We start from the raw sequence: 17,106 nt of genomic DNA on the forward strand, positions 1-17,106 counted from the left end.
AAAGTAAATGACTTGTGCAGTGGGATGTAACAGACATTCTGTAAACCCCACACGCCATTCCATGCGCTATATGTCCATTTGTAATGGAGCCCAACCCTTTCGTACAGACTCTTGAAATCGGCGAGCATACTTTGCTGTATCGAGCACAAGACAAAACATATGACTCCGTCGTGGTCGTGCAGTGGATATCTCATTTTTACAAAAAAAATGTCTTGTGCAGTGGGATGTGACAGACATTCTGTAAACCCCACACGCCATTCCATGCGCTATATGTCCATTTGTTATGGAGCCCAACCCTTTCGTACAGACTCTTGAAATCGGCGAGCATACTTTGCTGTATCGAGCACAAGACAAAACATATGACTCCGTCGGGGTCGTGCAGTGGATATCTCATTTTTACAAAGTAAATGACTTGTGCAGTGGGATGTAACAGACATTCTGTAAACCCCACACGCCATTCCATGCGCTATATGTCCATTTGTAATGGAGCCCAACCCTTTCGTACAGACTCTTGAAATCGGCGAGCATACTTTGCTGTATCGAGCACAAGACAAAACATATGACTCCGTCGTGGTCGTGCAGTGGATATCTCATTTTTACATAAAAAATGTCTTGTGCAGTGGGATGTGACAGACATTCTGTAAACCCCACACGCCATTCCATGCGCTATATGTCCATTTGTTATGGAGCCCAACCCTTTCGTACAGACTCTTGAAATCGGCGAGCATACTTTGCTGTATCGAGCACAAGACAAAACATATGACTCCGTCGTGGTCGTGCAGTGGATATCTCATTTTTACAAAAAAAATGTCTTGTGCAGTGGGATGTGACAGACATTCTGTAAACCCCACACGCCATTCCATGCGCTATATGTCCATTTGTTATGGAGCCCAACCCTTTCGTACAGACTCTTGAAATCGGCGAGCATACTTTGCTGTATCGAGCACAAGACAAAACATATGACTCCGTCGTGGTCGTGCAGTGGATATCTCATTTTTACAAAGTAAATGTCTTGTGCAGTGGGATGTAACAGACATTCTGTAAACCCCACACGCCATTCCATGCGCTATATGTCCATTTGTAATGGAGCCAAACCCTTTCGTACAGACTCTTGAAATCGGCGAGCATACTTTGCTGTATCGAGCACAAGACAAAACATGACTCCGTCGTGGTCGTGCAGTGGATATCTCATTTTTACAAAGTAAATGTCTTGTGCAGTGGGATGTAACAGACATTCTGTAAACCCCACACGCCATTCCATGAGCTATATGTCCATTTGTAATGGAGCCCAACCCTTTCGTACAGACTCTTGAAATCGGCGAGCATACTTTGCTGTATCGAGCACAAGACAAAACATATGACTCCGTCGTGGTCGTGCAGTGGATATCTCATTTTTACAAAGTAAATGTCTTGTGCAGTGGGATGTGACAGACATTCTGTAAACCCCACACGCCATTCCATGCGCTATATGTCCATTTGTTATGGAGCCCAACCCTTTCGTACAGACTTGAAATCGGCGAGCATACTTTGCTGTATCGAGCACAAGACAAAACATATGACTCCGTCGTGGTCGTGCAGTGGATATCTCATTTTTACAAAGTAAATGTCTTGTGCAGTGGGATGTAACAGACATTCTGTAAACCCCACACGCCATTCCATGCGCTATATGTCCATTTGTAATGGAGCCCAACCCTTTCGTACAGACTCTTGAAATCGGCGAGCATACTTTGCTGTATCGAGCACAAGACAAAACATATGACTCCGTCGTGGTCGTGCAGTGGATATCTCATTTTTACAAAGTAAATGTCTTGTGCAGTGGGATGTAACAGACATTCTGTAAACCCCACACGCCATTCCATGCGCTATATGTCCATTTGTAATGGAGCCCAACCCTTTCGTACAGACTCTTGAAATCGGCGAGCATACTTTGCTGTATCGAGCACAAGACAAAACATATGACTCCGTCGTGGTCGTGCAGTGTATAGGACGCTCGACTGTTGCGTCCAAGAATGCGGGAACGAATCTCGGCCGCGGCGGCCGCTTTTCGATGGAGGCGAAAAGCAAGGCGCCCGCGTGCTGTGCGATGTTAGTGCAAGTTAGAGAACTTCAGGTGGTCGAAATTTCTGGAGCCCTTACCATACAGCGTCTCTCATATAGCCTGAGTATAAACCAAACCAAATACATTTCGTCGGGTTAAGCTCGTGGCTTGGCCCTGGAACGCCCTTCTTCGCAAATAATGAAATTCGCGGCTCCCTGGACGATTGCAGGCTACGCGGTGGCTATGGCCCGCTGAGCCACACGAGTACCTGCCGCACTGCACTCATTGGTCGCGCTAGGCCGTCCTGGTTACCAGGCTGGCTGACCGGCTGCGTAGCGTTTCCTTTGTCAGAGGGGATGAAAAAGACCGAGACAATTAACAATCCCTTCTGCTACACAAGTGTCGCGACGTGCTCAAGAGTGGTCAAGAAATCGATAAGCGCGTCAAGGGGGACACTTCCTGCTGGTGCTGAAGTAAGACACATGTCGAAAACAGGTCAGGCTCGTAAACAATATTATATAGGCGACCTCGGCTAATATAGTATATACGCCTTTGAAACAAGCAGCGATGCCGCCCATCACGATGATGAGCGCGCAGAAGCCGTATGCTGGCTGCACGTGCAGACTGCACAGTCAGTAGATATGCACAGCTGTTTGAGGAAAAAAATGTGAGTGGGGGATGGGGGGGGGAGGAGGGTGACACTCATCTTAGCGGCCGTTCATGCCTTCTGTGGAGCAAGGGACAACATAATTCAAACCCCTTAATCCCGTCGGCGCGCGCCTATGTCGCTGTCGATGGATGTTTTTGAGACTTATCGCACTGCTCGTTCCAATTCACGTTTGTATTTGTATTTTACGCTTTCACGATTTCCACGTTTTCGCACAGACTTCACGATGGCCGAGGGGAGGAAATGCAGCCTTCGGCGCAACAGACAAAGGGACGATACGCTAATAACTTCGCCAACATCTATACTGTACAGGGCCGACTAGTTGGCGGGAACACTTCTGCACATGTATCTACCATGCAGTTGACATTGTCACTCTTTTTAGAGCCCTTCAGGCTGACCAGCTGTCCGTACGGGGCGGCCGAAAATGGTGCTGCGAGCTGGAAAACTGTACACCAAAGTAGAGACATTTTAGTATAGCGTATGGCCTCTTTCGTACGATAAACGCCAGCAAATTACAGGGCGTTACTCCGTGTATCGAATCGGCGCTTTTAGTTGACCGTACGAAAACACGAACGCAAGTGTTTTTTTTTTAATTTTCTTTTCACTCGGGAGCCAAAACTAGCCAAGTCGCGCAGGGACCTTAGCCAGTTATTTTGCTCCTGTGTTGAACACGGAGCCGGGATAACACATTACAAACTACTAATTTAATTTTGCGTCAAGTTTTGTGTTGTCATTATGGTGCGTACCGTTCACGACTTCTGTTCACGGAAGCAAGCGTGTAAGCAGTGCAAGCCAAGGCAATCCACTTCATGGCGTTCCCATGCCAACAAAACAACGCCAAATGCCAGGCTTAGGGGCTTCTCAGCCGCAGAGCAAAATGAAAAAAAAAAAAAAAACGTATAAATCACAAACTGTTTGTGCTGAAGGTTACATGAGGCTAAGTGAAAGCTCAGTGTACCTTTTATAAACATTAGCGCGCCCAAAAACAAACTAACGAACACAAATTCACACTGAAGCAAGCGACCCGGACGCCATCTTACCAAGGCTATTTCCTCATCGTACGCGAGAGCCTGACACGATAAACTCCAAATTAACGCGTACGCTGGCCGATTGTTCGCAAGAGCTCGTTCTCGGCTATCGTATAGCGCATGCGCAGCGCGCATCACGATATTTTTGGCATGCGCTATTTCTCTGCGTGTGTTTGTGTACGCTATACTAAAATTCTCACCGCTAAGGGCATCGCACCCCGAATATGCTAGAGAGGCATTCAGGCCTTGTGCAAGCAAGCCACTAGCGGGTTTTCTCAGCGTGCACTATACATTTAGACCAAACCTACTCCAGCACACATCATCCAAACTTGTTTGAGTTTGGAAGTGTCGCTTCAACATCGCGGCAATTAGTTAATGAGAATAAGGAAAACTAAAAAGACAAAGCTTCGGCAACGCGCATGACGAGCAGCTAGTAGGGTTGAAAGGTGCACACAGTTAAAAACTACAGCGGCGCCGTGAGACTGAACTGTTCAGTGAAGGCACGCGAGACAAAGAGGTGCGTGTAAAAAGAAATGCTCATAAGTGAAGCGGAAACACGTAGACACTGGTACCCGAGTTTCAAAGCATTTAATCGGACGACGGTGTGCGCTAAAGCTCTTTGCTGTCGCTTCCGAAGTCGTACTTGATCGCAGCCCTCGAGCGACCGCTGGAGACACACAGGGGAGACATGAGAGGACGGAGCTTCATCGTCAGAAGAAGTAGAAGAGGGCAGTACGTCCCGCATGATTTTTACCCGTCTACAGCGGCAGCGGAACACCCTCAGGGTGTACCCGATGCCTTCTTGGCGGCCCGGCGACCGGCAGCAGGTTTCCTGACTGCCACCTTGCCACCTGATGGTTCCAAGTCGGCATCGTCATCTTGTTCCTCGACGTTTTCCTCGGCCCTTTTTCGCTGTGGATCGGCTGGGGGGCCTCGGTGTAGCTGTTGCTGCAGAGAAGGAAATTCATTCTTTCTGCTGTTACATCGAAGCTGAATACGTCTAAGGGGATCGCGAAACTATTCTATATATCTGTAATTCGACATGTTAAGGATTATCCTATAGAAAAACATTGCACCCACGTTAGTGACGTGCTTGATGATGCAGCGACGTGACGGCTGTCGGCGTACGCTCCTTGCATCGTTTCAGGCGAGGACCAGTTAGACGAGAGCAATGCGCAAGCGCCCCGTCACGCGGGTTTTCAATGTGCTTGCATCATTGGCAGAGGTGAGCAATTTCAGCAATATGCATGCGGTCCACAGGCGTTAAAGAAGCAAAAAAATTGGGGAACTGAAACTCCGTCAATGTGGATTCGAACCCAGAATTTTCTCCTGGGAACCGTGTACGGAACCCCATAACCACGGCAGCACTATTCTTTTCTTTACTGCAGGTCAACAAAGTACAGACAAGCATAGAGATCACTAGCCTACCTTTCACTTAAGCGATGTATCAAAACCTTTTCACTGTGATTAATGCGTTAATCACATCCATCCACTAAGGTGGCGTGCGCGCTTAATTTTTGATGCAAAAGTCATATCCACGTGTATGAACGAATCATTTAGGCTAGAGGCACGTCGCTTTATAGCCCTGCGCTTCGAATACCGTCTTCATGAGCGCTGGAGAACGATACATTTCCTTGCAGGGTGCGTAGCCGCGACTTCAGTAACGTATATAAAGTATTTTTTTCAAGTGAGCGTATTATTCTGTTCTTGCCACAGTCAAATGCACACAATATTGAAGGCAGCGGAACAACGTGTACTAATCTGCAGTATACAGTCGAAGAGAATACGCATGTCTGTTCTGCACATCACCGTACCTCTGTCAGGTGTTTCCGATCATGCAGCCTGGGATTGTTGTTGACGACAGGAAGCTACTAAACAGCTATTTGTTGGCGAGGCAACCTACCACAGAAATCTCCTGCGGTGCCGTCTTCATCGCGAACAGACGATGCGTGACAGTAAGAAAATTAACCGATTTGGACCGTATAAGAAGTGGCACGCGTAGCTGATATTTACTTAGAATTATGTGTTTATATAAGTAAAAAGGCTTATTTCAATGTTGCAGTCCTTTATTATTGACACACGTCTCGAAATTTCAGCGCGCGTGTCGCTTCTGCCTATAAGAATACCCACTAACTTACGTTTTTGAGAGTTTTTTTTTTTCTTGGCGTTTCCAGCCCTTTCGTTTCGGCTCATTGATGCACACGTTCTTCTTTCTTGTCTTTGTTTTGCTGTATTTTGATTGATTTTTGTGCTGTATTCTGTTTTCTTGAAAACAGCGTGGTTCTGAATTTTCTTCCGCAGCACAAAAGTTTTGTATCTTTTTCCTCGCAGTTGCAGGTAAACTATGTATGCATATTATTCAATACTTTGTGTATTCGCGGTAAACTGTCTACTGTCGAAATGTCTCCTTCGTAGCTATAAATAGCTCTGTGTTATCTCTAGCTTCGATGTAGTCCAGGGTATGGGAGCACCGTCAATCAGCTGTCCTGTGGCTTTTTTCCCTTCCGCCTCAGTCATGTGATGCACAGTCTTTTGCCAAAAGTTCATTCCCTTGGAAAGGAGAGACAAAATTATTACACCGAGGAGATTCGGAACAAATGCATTACGAGCCTCATGGTGTGGCTCCAAAGCCACACTGTACAAACACTGTAGGTGCCCGAAATAAAGACTAAAGCAACTAAAGAATGGGATCAACGTGTGTAGCACCCTAAACAACGTGCTGCCACTAGCGACGTACACTAGTGGCAGCTATCTCGCCAGAGGCGGGCGCGCCGACGGCGCACTATGCTTTCTTCCGCTGTGGTCTTGAACGCAACGGTCGACATCCTTTGATTTCGGCGCCCGTGACCGGGCATGGACAATATGGGAGGTTATGTTTGGAGCTTTCCGAACGGTGCTGTTGACGTGTGAAGGCTAAGATATGAGTGGGCCACGAATCAAATTTCAACAGTGCGCTTGCAGAGCACGACCTCGCATTTTATTCATCCATGGCAGACTTTGTTCGGAAAGCGGAAAAGAGGACTACGTGAGACATGTCGTGCAGAAAACAAATGACTTGTAGATTTCTGAAGACGGCACTCGGAAATTTTGCCTATCAAACTTCGGGTCTGCAGCCAGCATTTAAAAAGTTGATTAGTTAAACATAATCAGTTAGTTAAGAGGAAAATAGGAATTAGCCTGAATTACTGTGTAGGCTGCTACCAAAATAATGATTTCATTAGCGTCTGATATGCATTTTTTTTTAAGTCTTGGTTGAAGTTGGTAATCTGTATACTCATTGAGCCGAAACCGCGAACCTACCGGGATATGAGAAGAACACTATACCATTGCCTTCTTCCAAAAGAAAATGGAGGTCTATGACCTTAAAACATTTGGCTGGTCAGTTCGATGTCTGTTGCCTGCAACGCATTTAATGGGCTAATCAATAATAGCATCAGACAACCTTAGACTTCAGTCAAGAAAAGGAAAAGATAGGCTTTTATAAAAGCTACTCGACAGTGGACCACATTCACAGAAGCAAACAGGTGAGAGAGAAATGCGTCTAACATAACTGTGACGATTCCTCAGAGCAATGTCTCACATGTTTTCTGCTACTGTGAGCGTCTGTTCTAAGGAATCCAAACCCGTTTGCGTTGGAAAGAAGCGGGAAGGGAAAGAATAAACGCACTCCCCGCGTACAGCGATGAGGCCCAGTCTGTCTCCCCCCGTCACCGATGTGTGCGGTCTGTTTTCTGGGTGTATCTTGCCACGCCTATCTCGGGGCACGTTGGGAACCCGCATTGGCGTTCTTGAGGCTCAGGCCATTACAACCACTGTAGCAGTAACCAACACCTACAACATATAGGGGTTAGAGAAATCATTTGACTGAGTCAAGACCTCAGCAGTCATGCACTGCGTAACTAGCGTGTCGAGCAATTTGTAAATATCTGTAGCGGCTGCAAGACCAGCCCGCAAAGGAAGTAATAAAATCCAATAATAAAGGGACAGCTTAGTAAACCTACGATTCACGAATGACATTCAAATTCATCCCCTGAGTTCATTAGCAAGAGTTGAGCAATTCATACGCAGAAAAATAATGCTCGGCAGTTTCGGAACGAAGCTACAGTTTGCGAAAGGTAGAGAGGCGCTGAGAGCGGCAATGAAATGTGTGACAGGTGTAGTGACCTCAGATCCGAACCACGAACGGGAACTAACTAGGAGAAAAAGATTGAGATGGAGCACATTTGGCAAGCACTCTCACATGAATGACAGCATACCAGAATCCTTGGAGAAAAAACCGTGCAAGAACTATATCTTGCGAGTACTAACCGGTTGGGCAGAAATGTGGAGGCTAAAGAAAATAGTAACCTAAAGACCGCACTGAGAAATATTGAAAGGAAAGTTATATGTTAAAGGAAGATAGCAGAGTTGGTCGAGAAACAAACGTGAATTGTTAAAGCGATCGAGGGCAAAGTAACCGATGATGATGATGAAGGGCAACGTAGTGGACGTGGATTCCAAGAGAAGGTAAGCTTAGAAGGGACAGAAATTCAGGTTGACTGATGAGATCAGGAAGTCTGCAAGGGTGATGCAGCCGCCGCTGGCGCAGGATAGGGTCAGTTCGAGAGATATTATATAGGAGAGGATTTTCTTCTTTAGTGGACGAAGTCATGCTGCGTGTGCATGTACGTATGTGAGTTTAGAACCTTCTGTATAGTTTCTTTTTTATGCTTGTGCATGATTACATGCTATTGAGTTAATATTCTTTGTTATCACTAGGCTGTAATCATTGTTTGCATTGTGTCTTTGTGTTTTACACTGCCCCTGCATTTTTGGGGGCTAGGGACTCCTCAAGCCGTCGTAGAACGGCTTTTTTCCTTGGCCTCCTATACACCCAGGTGTATCAGTAAAAGCGTGAATGAATGAATGAATGAATGAATGATAACATAATATTACCCGCTATGTCCTTTCGAGGTTTGAGATGAAAAGTCCCACTGATGAGCCAATTCGACTTACCGATAGACCCGCAGCTGGCATACCCTGGTCATCGTCGTCGGAACCGAAGGCAATGAGCGAATCGGAAGAATTCGATTCAGAACAGGAGTCCTGCCCTTCTGCTGGCTTGCTGCCTGCAGGCTTGGTTACAGAACCGGCTGCAGCGCGCTTGCGCTGAGGTGCCTTTGCAGACGCCGGATGGCCGCTATCGTCGGGACTGCGTTCCGTTGTACCACAGTCAGCGTCGTGGTCTGCCGCCTTCCTGGCTCCGCGACGTGGGCCCTTATCTGCTTTCTTGGCCTTGATTTTGGGCACCGCGCGCTCGCCCCGCACCGAGGGCTTCGCCTCAGCCTCTCTCTTTTTGGACGCTCCCGCCTTGGTGGGAAAGAAATATTCAACCGGTGCAAGCGTCAATGAAAGTGAAAGGCATAAATGGCTCCTGGCGCTTGTGAGATCACTTCAGCTCATCAGCGCTTCCTATCATGTCTATTTGCTTAATATCCACTCAGTGAGTGGGAATCAATTATCGACGTTGCGTAGTAAGTGACTCGTGCGCGTAAAAGTGATGAGAGGCTTCTCCAATTTCAGTTTGCAGTACACCTGTTGGAAGCACCCGAATAACGCTTTGGTATTGAGAATTGGAAAAAACAAACAAAAAAAGAAACAACACGGCGCCCCATCCGATCTACTACAACAATCACCGAGTCCGCCGAAAAATGTTTTCTCTAAGATGCAGACATTGGCAGTGCACAAGGGTAATGCAGATTTACGGTACATGTTTTAGTATGGTATGCACGGTTCAACACCCAAAGAGACACGGACTGCGGAAGGCGCCATGCAGGGTTCCCGAACAATTTCAAACGCCTTCGTTCTTTTTTTCATGTACACTGAGATAGCATAACACACAAGCGCTTTGTGTTTCACCTCCATCGAAACGCGACTGCTGCTGCTATTGCCGCCGCATCCTCAGGCTCGGCAGTCGAGTGCCCTAAACACTGAGCCACCACGGGGAGATAATGTAGGCTGTCAAAAGAGCCCAAGGGGTCTGCTTCTGAGCTACTTCGTGTGGCTTGTAATACATTTCCAGTGTTCCGAATGTCTTGATAGCAAGGTTTTTTGTCCTGCCCTCGCCTACGGGGAGGACCTCCACTAACGCTAAATAAGCGCCACTACAAGGCTCAGAAGCAGAACCAGGGCTTTACACTTTCGACAAAAGCTTTACGGGGAAAAGCTCTTCAAATGGGACGCAAAACCTGAAGGCTCCCGAAGCCAGCTTTCAAAATCTTCCGCCCAGTCAGCAGGATCAAATACTCCCCGACGTGATCGCCTTGTGAGGGACGTCACAGTGAAGGCTGACAGTGGACAGCACACGGGCGTTTTAAGCGGTAGCGTATACAGCTTGTTCGGTCGAAAAGGCGTCGCCATGATCCAGAATAGAGAAAAACGAGTAAAAAAAATACGCACGTAATCTTGTATCTGTGTGCTAGCTGCATCCACTTGACCCCTGCGAACTTCTTAATCTCATCCGCCCACCTACCTTTCTGTCGCCCCCTGCTACGCTTTCCTTCCCTTGGAATCCAGTTTGTTACCCTCAGCGACCATCGGTTATCCTCTCTTCGCACTACATGTCCTGCCCATGTCCATTTCTTCTGCAAGTGGATGCAGCTAGCACAGAACCGGGTTAAGTGGAGAAATATGGGAGAGGCCTTCGCCCTGCAGTGGGTATAATCAGGCTGATGATGATGGTGATGATGAATCTTGTATCAAGACTGTGACGCAACCATTCCTTATGCAGCGTTAAGGGTGATGACATATACCATTTAGATTCTTATTTAGGATCAACCTGCTAGTGAAGTTGGAGGCTGGTTGGCCATAGGGAATCGAAGAAAACTTTGCGCAAAAGACGACGACAGGACACAAGGAAGGAACACGCACGCACACACGGGCGCAAACTTTACAACTTGATTTTCAGAAACATAAGAAGCAAAAACGCACGTGCGTACAATATATATATATATATATATATATATATATATATATATATATATATATACAATATATACATAATACACATATAATAATATACATATAATGTGCGTACAATATATATATATATATATATATATATATATATATATATATATATATATATATAATATTATGATGAGGCTACCCAAAAAAAAATATGCCTCTGCCCGTGCCACTAGGTATAACTGGCTTAATGTAAAGCAACAACTGGAGAAGCCGGCGAGTCCAAAGCTGCCATCAAAACAAGCATAAAAGCTAGGAAGGAAATCAAGCCACAGCAGAAAAATCTCAGCATACCGACGCATAACCCAATAATCACTACAGAGAGGCACTGGATCTGAACAGTCTGTTATTTAGCGCTAGGGAAATTTACTTCTTTCTTGAGAGAGAGAGAAGAGAGAAAAACATTTTATTTAAGAGCGCAAATTAAGCACTCAACATATCCTTCGCCTAGTTTACCAAGGCAAGCTGGTCTTCCATCTGTGTCTTTCTTGAGAAGGGCCGCGCTGATGAATTACTCACGCAAGCTTCCGTCTCCCTAACCTTGAGCGTCTCAACAATTTCCCGAGCCAGCCGATCGGATGCGCGTCCCTAACAACCCTGGAACGTAGGACGACTGTGTGTTTTTATTCTTGAAGCGGTGTTTCGTCTCTGCAAATACAGTTGCAAATTTCAGCTGGCGTGTGTATTCGCGCGTTCCTTGTGTCCCTTCGCCTTTCGCGCCGTTTTCTTGAATATGTCGCTTCACCAACTGGCCCAACAATCTGTGCTACTGAGGTTCGAACCTATATACGGCACGTATGTACCTCCACTTGTATGCCGTTCACTATAAGTATAGGTGTCCATCGAGAAGTGAGACGGATATCGCGCCTTACTCCCCCATCCAATGGAAAAAAAGAAACAAACTAACGACGTTTAGCACTTTGCCAAAAATCTGTGCCAGAGCCTCAATTGATGATTGATTGGTATTTGATAGGCGATGACGAGTTAATGAAATCACTCTGATCAATTCATTAAGTGATGAATTAAAGAAATGCAAAAATTGAAAGATGGGGTTCAAACGTTTCAGATTGCTCAGAATGAAAGTCAGTGCTTGATTATGCTAATTAATGCAATTAGGAAAATTCAGAGTGCGTGATTGTTCAATTAATTGATTGAACTAACTGAAAGAAATTAAAAACGCGTTTAAAGGTGTCGAACTATACTCAGAACGGAAAGCCATGTTTGCTGATGCTAAGTATTGGTGTGCAAAATAAAAAATAGAAATAGATGAAGTAAAAAGTGAAAAATATCGTCCGCATGTGTGAAACGCTATCGCGTCCATACCCTTAATGGCGGAGCGTCCGCCTAAACTTTTTTTCTGATAGTAATAACTTGGTGCGGGCTAGCCGCTAATTCATCGGCAAAAGAACACATCAGAAGACGCGTAGACAACAAGACACAGGCTGTCATCTCTTGTGCCGCCGTTTCTTTTGCGTTACAACTTTCTACGATTCATCTCGACAGGCACGCGTCATTTGTGCAACATTGCTAATTACGAGCGCTGCGACGGAAAACAACAACGAGAGAGTAATGACTCTCTCGAGTAATAACGTGGCACGTTTTCAATAATCTGAAGAAACTGCTTTTGTAACACATAAACTTTTTGCGTGTTTTCTTTAGTGGTTGAACCCCAAACTAAGCCACAGTAAGCCGCGATGAAAATAGGGAGTTATATATTAGTGTCATAATATTACGTGGCAGAAAATTATTTCGATAAGCCAGCCCCACTACCTGCGCGAGTTTACTTGTAAGGAAATCTACATGCGCATTCCATGAAAGGGTTTCATTAAAGATTACACCTAACGTCTTGAATGTCGGCACGATTTCTACTGGTATGGTCTGCATTGATATTGTTTTCGTTATTATTATGCTCTTGTTTCTAGGGCGAAACAGAACTGCTTTTGTTTTCGTTGTGTTTATTTTAAGCATGTTCATGCGCGACCATTCTTCTAACGCAGCAAGTGTTAAATTTGCATTATCAATGAGTTCATCGGCCAATCGTCCAGTTAGAAATACACTGGTGTCATCGGCATATATAATAAAGTTAGCTGCGGGACAGCTATTCACTATGTCGTTTATATATAAATTAAACAAAAAAGGTCCCAAAATGCTTCCTTGTGGTACTCCACAGCAAACTTGTAAAGGGTTGGAGAAATGGCCATTAATTCCTACAATTTGGATTCTATTACATAGATAAGATTCCATGAGAGATGCTGCTTGTCCACGAATGCCATAATGCTCCAATTTTCGTATTAGTAGATGATTATTTATGGAGTCGAACGCTTTAGTGAAATCAACGAAAAGGCCCAAGACCAGTCTGCTGTCTTCGAGTTGAGATAATATAAACTCCTTTTGGGCAAGCAGCGCAAATTCTGTGCTAAGACCTTTCCGGAAACCGAACTGACAGTCGACTAGGAGGTGATGTTTCTGTTCAAACTGAACTAATCGATTTAGAATAACCTTCTCGAAAGCCTTAGAAAGCACAGGAAGTACTGATATGGGGCGGTAATGCCCCATATCGTTTCGCTCGCCTTTCTTAAACAGCATAGTTATTCGTGCCACTTGCATCTTAGACGGAAATACGGCCTGAGAAAGGCACAGGTTAAAAATGTGCGTAAGGCAAGGCGCGAGAACATCAATAACATGCTTTATTGGTACAACAGTGAACCCGTCAATATCTTTACTAGTGCTGTTGTTTATGCTTCTAACTAATTTGATCACTTCCTCGTTTGTGACAGGATAAAAAAAAATGGAGGTCCCATTTCTATAGAAATTCTGAAGATCATTAAATACCACATTGCTCTCTACAGCGTTCATCAGATATTTGTTAAACGCATCAGCAAGCTGCTTCCCGGACAACTCAGAGCCATTGATTACCATTTTTTCAATTGTTTCAGTGCCGACGTTTCGCTTTAGCACAGAATTAAGCCTTTTCCACAATACATCCGTACTTCCTACAGTAGAGTTGAATAAGTTATTCATATAGGAACGCTTTGCCTTCTTCAGATCACTGCCTAATTTATTACGGTATGTCTTAAATTCTTTGAGTATATTAATATCCTTAGACTTTATGAACTGGTTGTATAAATTATTATTCTTGTTTATTCTGCTAATAAGCTCGCTGCTTAGCCAAGGCTTACGTATATTTAGGCGGCGCTTGGTGCGTACGAAAGGAAAGCTTGCTGCGTAAATAGATTTCAGTTTGCAAATGAATGCATCATAAGCGAAGTTTGCATCTGCTGTGCTGTAAATGAAATCCCAACTCGTGGACATTACCTTTTCGCGAAAAATTGAGAGGCTACCGCCTGTTATAGGTTGAAGTACAAAGATATCCGAAGTGTGTTTTCGACGGGCATACCTCCTCGAGCAGAAAAATATTGGCAGGTGATAACTCGGATCAAATGCAAATACGCCAGCTTTAACTTCATCGGAACCTATATTTGTGCAAAAAACATCAATTAGAGACGATGAAGTCTGTTATTCTGGTAGGGAGGCTAATGGCGTTATAGCAGCCGTGGGATTTTAATAAAATATCAAGTTTATATTTTACGGAGTCATTCTGCAGCATATTGATATTGATGTCTCCACCACAAATAAAATCTAAATGATTTTCACTAACGAACACCAATATTGATTCAAAATGTTCTAGAAAAGCTACAACAGAACCATTTGGGGGACGATAGCACACAGCCAATAAAGTTCTTTGTATCCTGACTAACAAAAATTCATAGTTCTGGGTTGTTGCAGAGTAATCTTCAATGAGCTCATAAAGATTGTTATCATTAACTAATATGCAAATCCCTCCACCATGCCCCGTGGACCGGTTGGCATATACTGTTTTATAGGACGGTAGGCGATAGACATCGGCTTCATTAGTGGACCATGTTTCTGTCAGCATTACAACATCAAATGTTCTCTGCACTTGTTCAAAAAAAAAAAAAAGATTCAAAACGCCTTCTTTGTTTCTGATTGAACGTACATTGGCATGAAAACACTTGAAAGAATTAGCATATTGTTTGCCTAAGCAGTTCCCAAAAGTATGCGGTAAGATGCATGACTCGTTTTCCATGTTTGACAAAAAAACTTCTTATCACAGTTTATCGAGATCGCCTACGCTGGCAATCGCTATTGCACTCTCCCCGTCCCTCCTGCGAACAAGAACTCGGCCGTTGCTATGCCACACAAACTTGAAGTCATTCCTTTTGGCCCAGATTTTTGCGTCGGTTAAGAGTGCACGCGCCCGTCTTGTCAAGTTTTCCAGGATGAACACTGTGTCGCTTGAGTCACGCAACTTTTTCCTACATTGCCACCAGATATCCCGGTCTGACTGCTTCACAAAGCGGCAAATTACACCAGGAATTTTATCTTTTTTTGCTGGTAGTCGGTGAATCCATACGACGTCACACTCCGCTAGCTGCCGCAGGTTATGCTGCTTAGCAATCGCATTGATTTTGTAAAGCAGATTTTCTTCATCAGTCTGTTCAATTCCATGAAACTCGAGGTTGAGCCGTCGGCTCCTCCATTCAAGGTTGTCGACTTCAGCCCTTAGCTCAGCTACATTCCTGTCCTGGGATTCAATTTCGTCCACCCTGCATTTCAGTTCAGCGATATCCTGTTCATTTTTTTTCGGTTCGTGTTAGCAGTTCGTTATACTGCTCTTTAATGAAGTCTAGTGGGTCCTCAATTTTCTCAACCGTTTCTTTGAGTGGTAATAGCACATCGAGTTTGTCGCTTATACTTTTGAGCCACAGTTGAATGTTTGCCATGCCACGTTCGCTGCCAGTTTTTTCAGTTGCAGAGGTTCGTGATTTCGAAGATCTGCATGTCGAGCAGCGCTAGTTTTTGCGGTAAGCTTCTCCTTTCGTCTTGATAGTTGCATCCGCAATGCCCGCACATTTTCCTGTGTGATATTTGCGATGACACTCGGCACATTCAACAGTGGCATCGGTTACATCCAGTTCAGTATCACAAGTTCGACATTGCTCATTTTCCATACTTTTCACGTGGCAGCAGCGGCAGCAACGATAGAAGTGCAGAAGTGTAAGAAACGTTTACCACTGACCTGCAGCAAATCAGCAAATCAAAAGGACCACCGTGCACAGGCTCCGGTGGTCCTTTTATAGCTGGTGAGACCCTCGACGACAGCGCCTAATGTAGCGAAGATGGTAGCCGAAAACCAGGCTTGATTGTAGGTTGGTGGGCGGTGCTGATAGTCACGCAGAAATCTTGATCCTCGGCGTCGAAGAAGGTTTTCTGTTATGTGCAGCAAAAACGGTTGCTTTTAGAAAAGAAGTTCATTCCATGCTGCCGCTGCTGCCAAAGTGATGCACAGGCTCCGGTGGTCCTTTTATAGCTGGTGAGACCCTCGACGGCAGCGTCTAATGTAGCGAAGATGGTAGCCGAAAACCAGGCTTGCTTGTACGTTGGTGGGCGGTGCTGATAGTCACGCAGAAATCTTGATCCTCGGCGTCGAAGAAGGTTTTCTGTTATCTGCAGCAAAAACGGTTGCTTTTAGAAAATAAGTTCATTCCATGCTGCCGCTGCTGCCAAAGTGATGCACAGGCTCCGGTGGTCCTTTTATAGCTGGTGAGACCCTCGAGGACAGCGCCTAATGTAGCGAAGATGGTAGCCGAAAACCAGGCTTGCTTGTACGTTGGTGGGCGGTGCTGATAGTCACGCAGAAATCTTGATCCTCGGCGTCTAAGAAGGTTTTCTGTTATCTGCAGCAAAAACGGTTGCTTTTAGAAAAGAAGTTCATTCCATGCGGCCGCTGCTGCCAAAGTGATGCACAGGCTCCGGTGGTCCTTTTATAGCTGGTGAGACCCTCGACGACAGCGCCTAATGTAGCGAAGATGGTAGCCGAAAACCAGGCTTGCTTGTACGTTGGTGGGCGGTGCTGATAGTCACGCAGAAATCTTGATCCTCGGCGTCTAAGAAGGTTTTCTGTTATCTGCAGCAAAAACGGTTGCTTTTAGAAAAGAAGTTCATTCCATGCTGCCGCTGCTGCCAAAGTGATGCACAGGCTCCGGTGGTCCTTTCATAGCTGGTGAGACCCTCGACGACAGCACCTAATGTTGCGAAGATGGTAGCCGAAAACCAGGCTTGCTTGTACGTTGGTGGGCGGTGCTGATAGTCACGCAGAAATCTTGATCCTCGGCGTCGAAGAAGGTTTTCTGTTATCTGCAGCAAAAACGGTTGCTTTTAGAAAAGAAGTTCATTCCATGCTGCCGCTGCTGCCAAAGTCAAAATAGTCAAAAGAGGTGCCGTAATGGAGGGCTACGGAGTAATTTCAACCACCTGCGGTTCTCACAGCACACTGATGCCTCTCC

The 17,106-nt window shown here is 45.3% G+C and overlaps 1 protein-coding gene and 1 pseudogene across 1 annotated transcript in view; both read right to left on the bottom strand.

Moving 5' to 3' along the window:
* Positions 1 to 4,310: 4,310 nt before the first annotated feature.
* Positions 4,311 to 17,106, bottom strand: part of LOC146204647 (DNA topoisomerase 2-alpha-like) — a 70,770-nt gene continuing 57,974 nt past the window's right edge. Inside the window, exons 11-12 of the mRNA XM_084604912.1 lie at positions 8,729 to 9,082; positions 4,311 to 4,681 (exon numbers count right to left, since the gene is read on the bottom strand). Coding sequence (XP_084461038.1) covers positions 4,514 to 4,681; positions 8,729 to 9,082 — 522 coding nt within the window. The 3' untranslated portion in view covers positions 4,311 to 4,513. The remainder of the gene's footprint in view (positions 4,682 to 8,728; positions 9,083 to 17,106) is intronic.
* LOC146204648 (uncharacterized) lies at positions 14,584 to 16,827 on the bottom strand (annotated as a pseudogene).

This window comes from Amblyomma maculatum, chromosome 1, assembly GCF_055883805.1.
Source record: "Amblyomma maculatum isolate TAMU_Amacu chromosome 1, ASM5588380v1, whole genome shotgun sequence".
NCBI lineage: Eukaryota > Metazoa > Arthropoda > Arachnida > Ixodida > Ixodidae > Amblyomma > Amblyomma maculatum.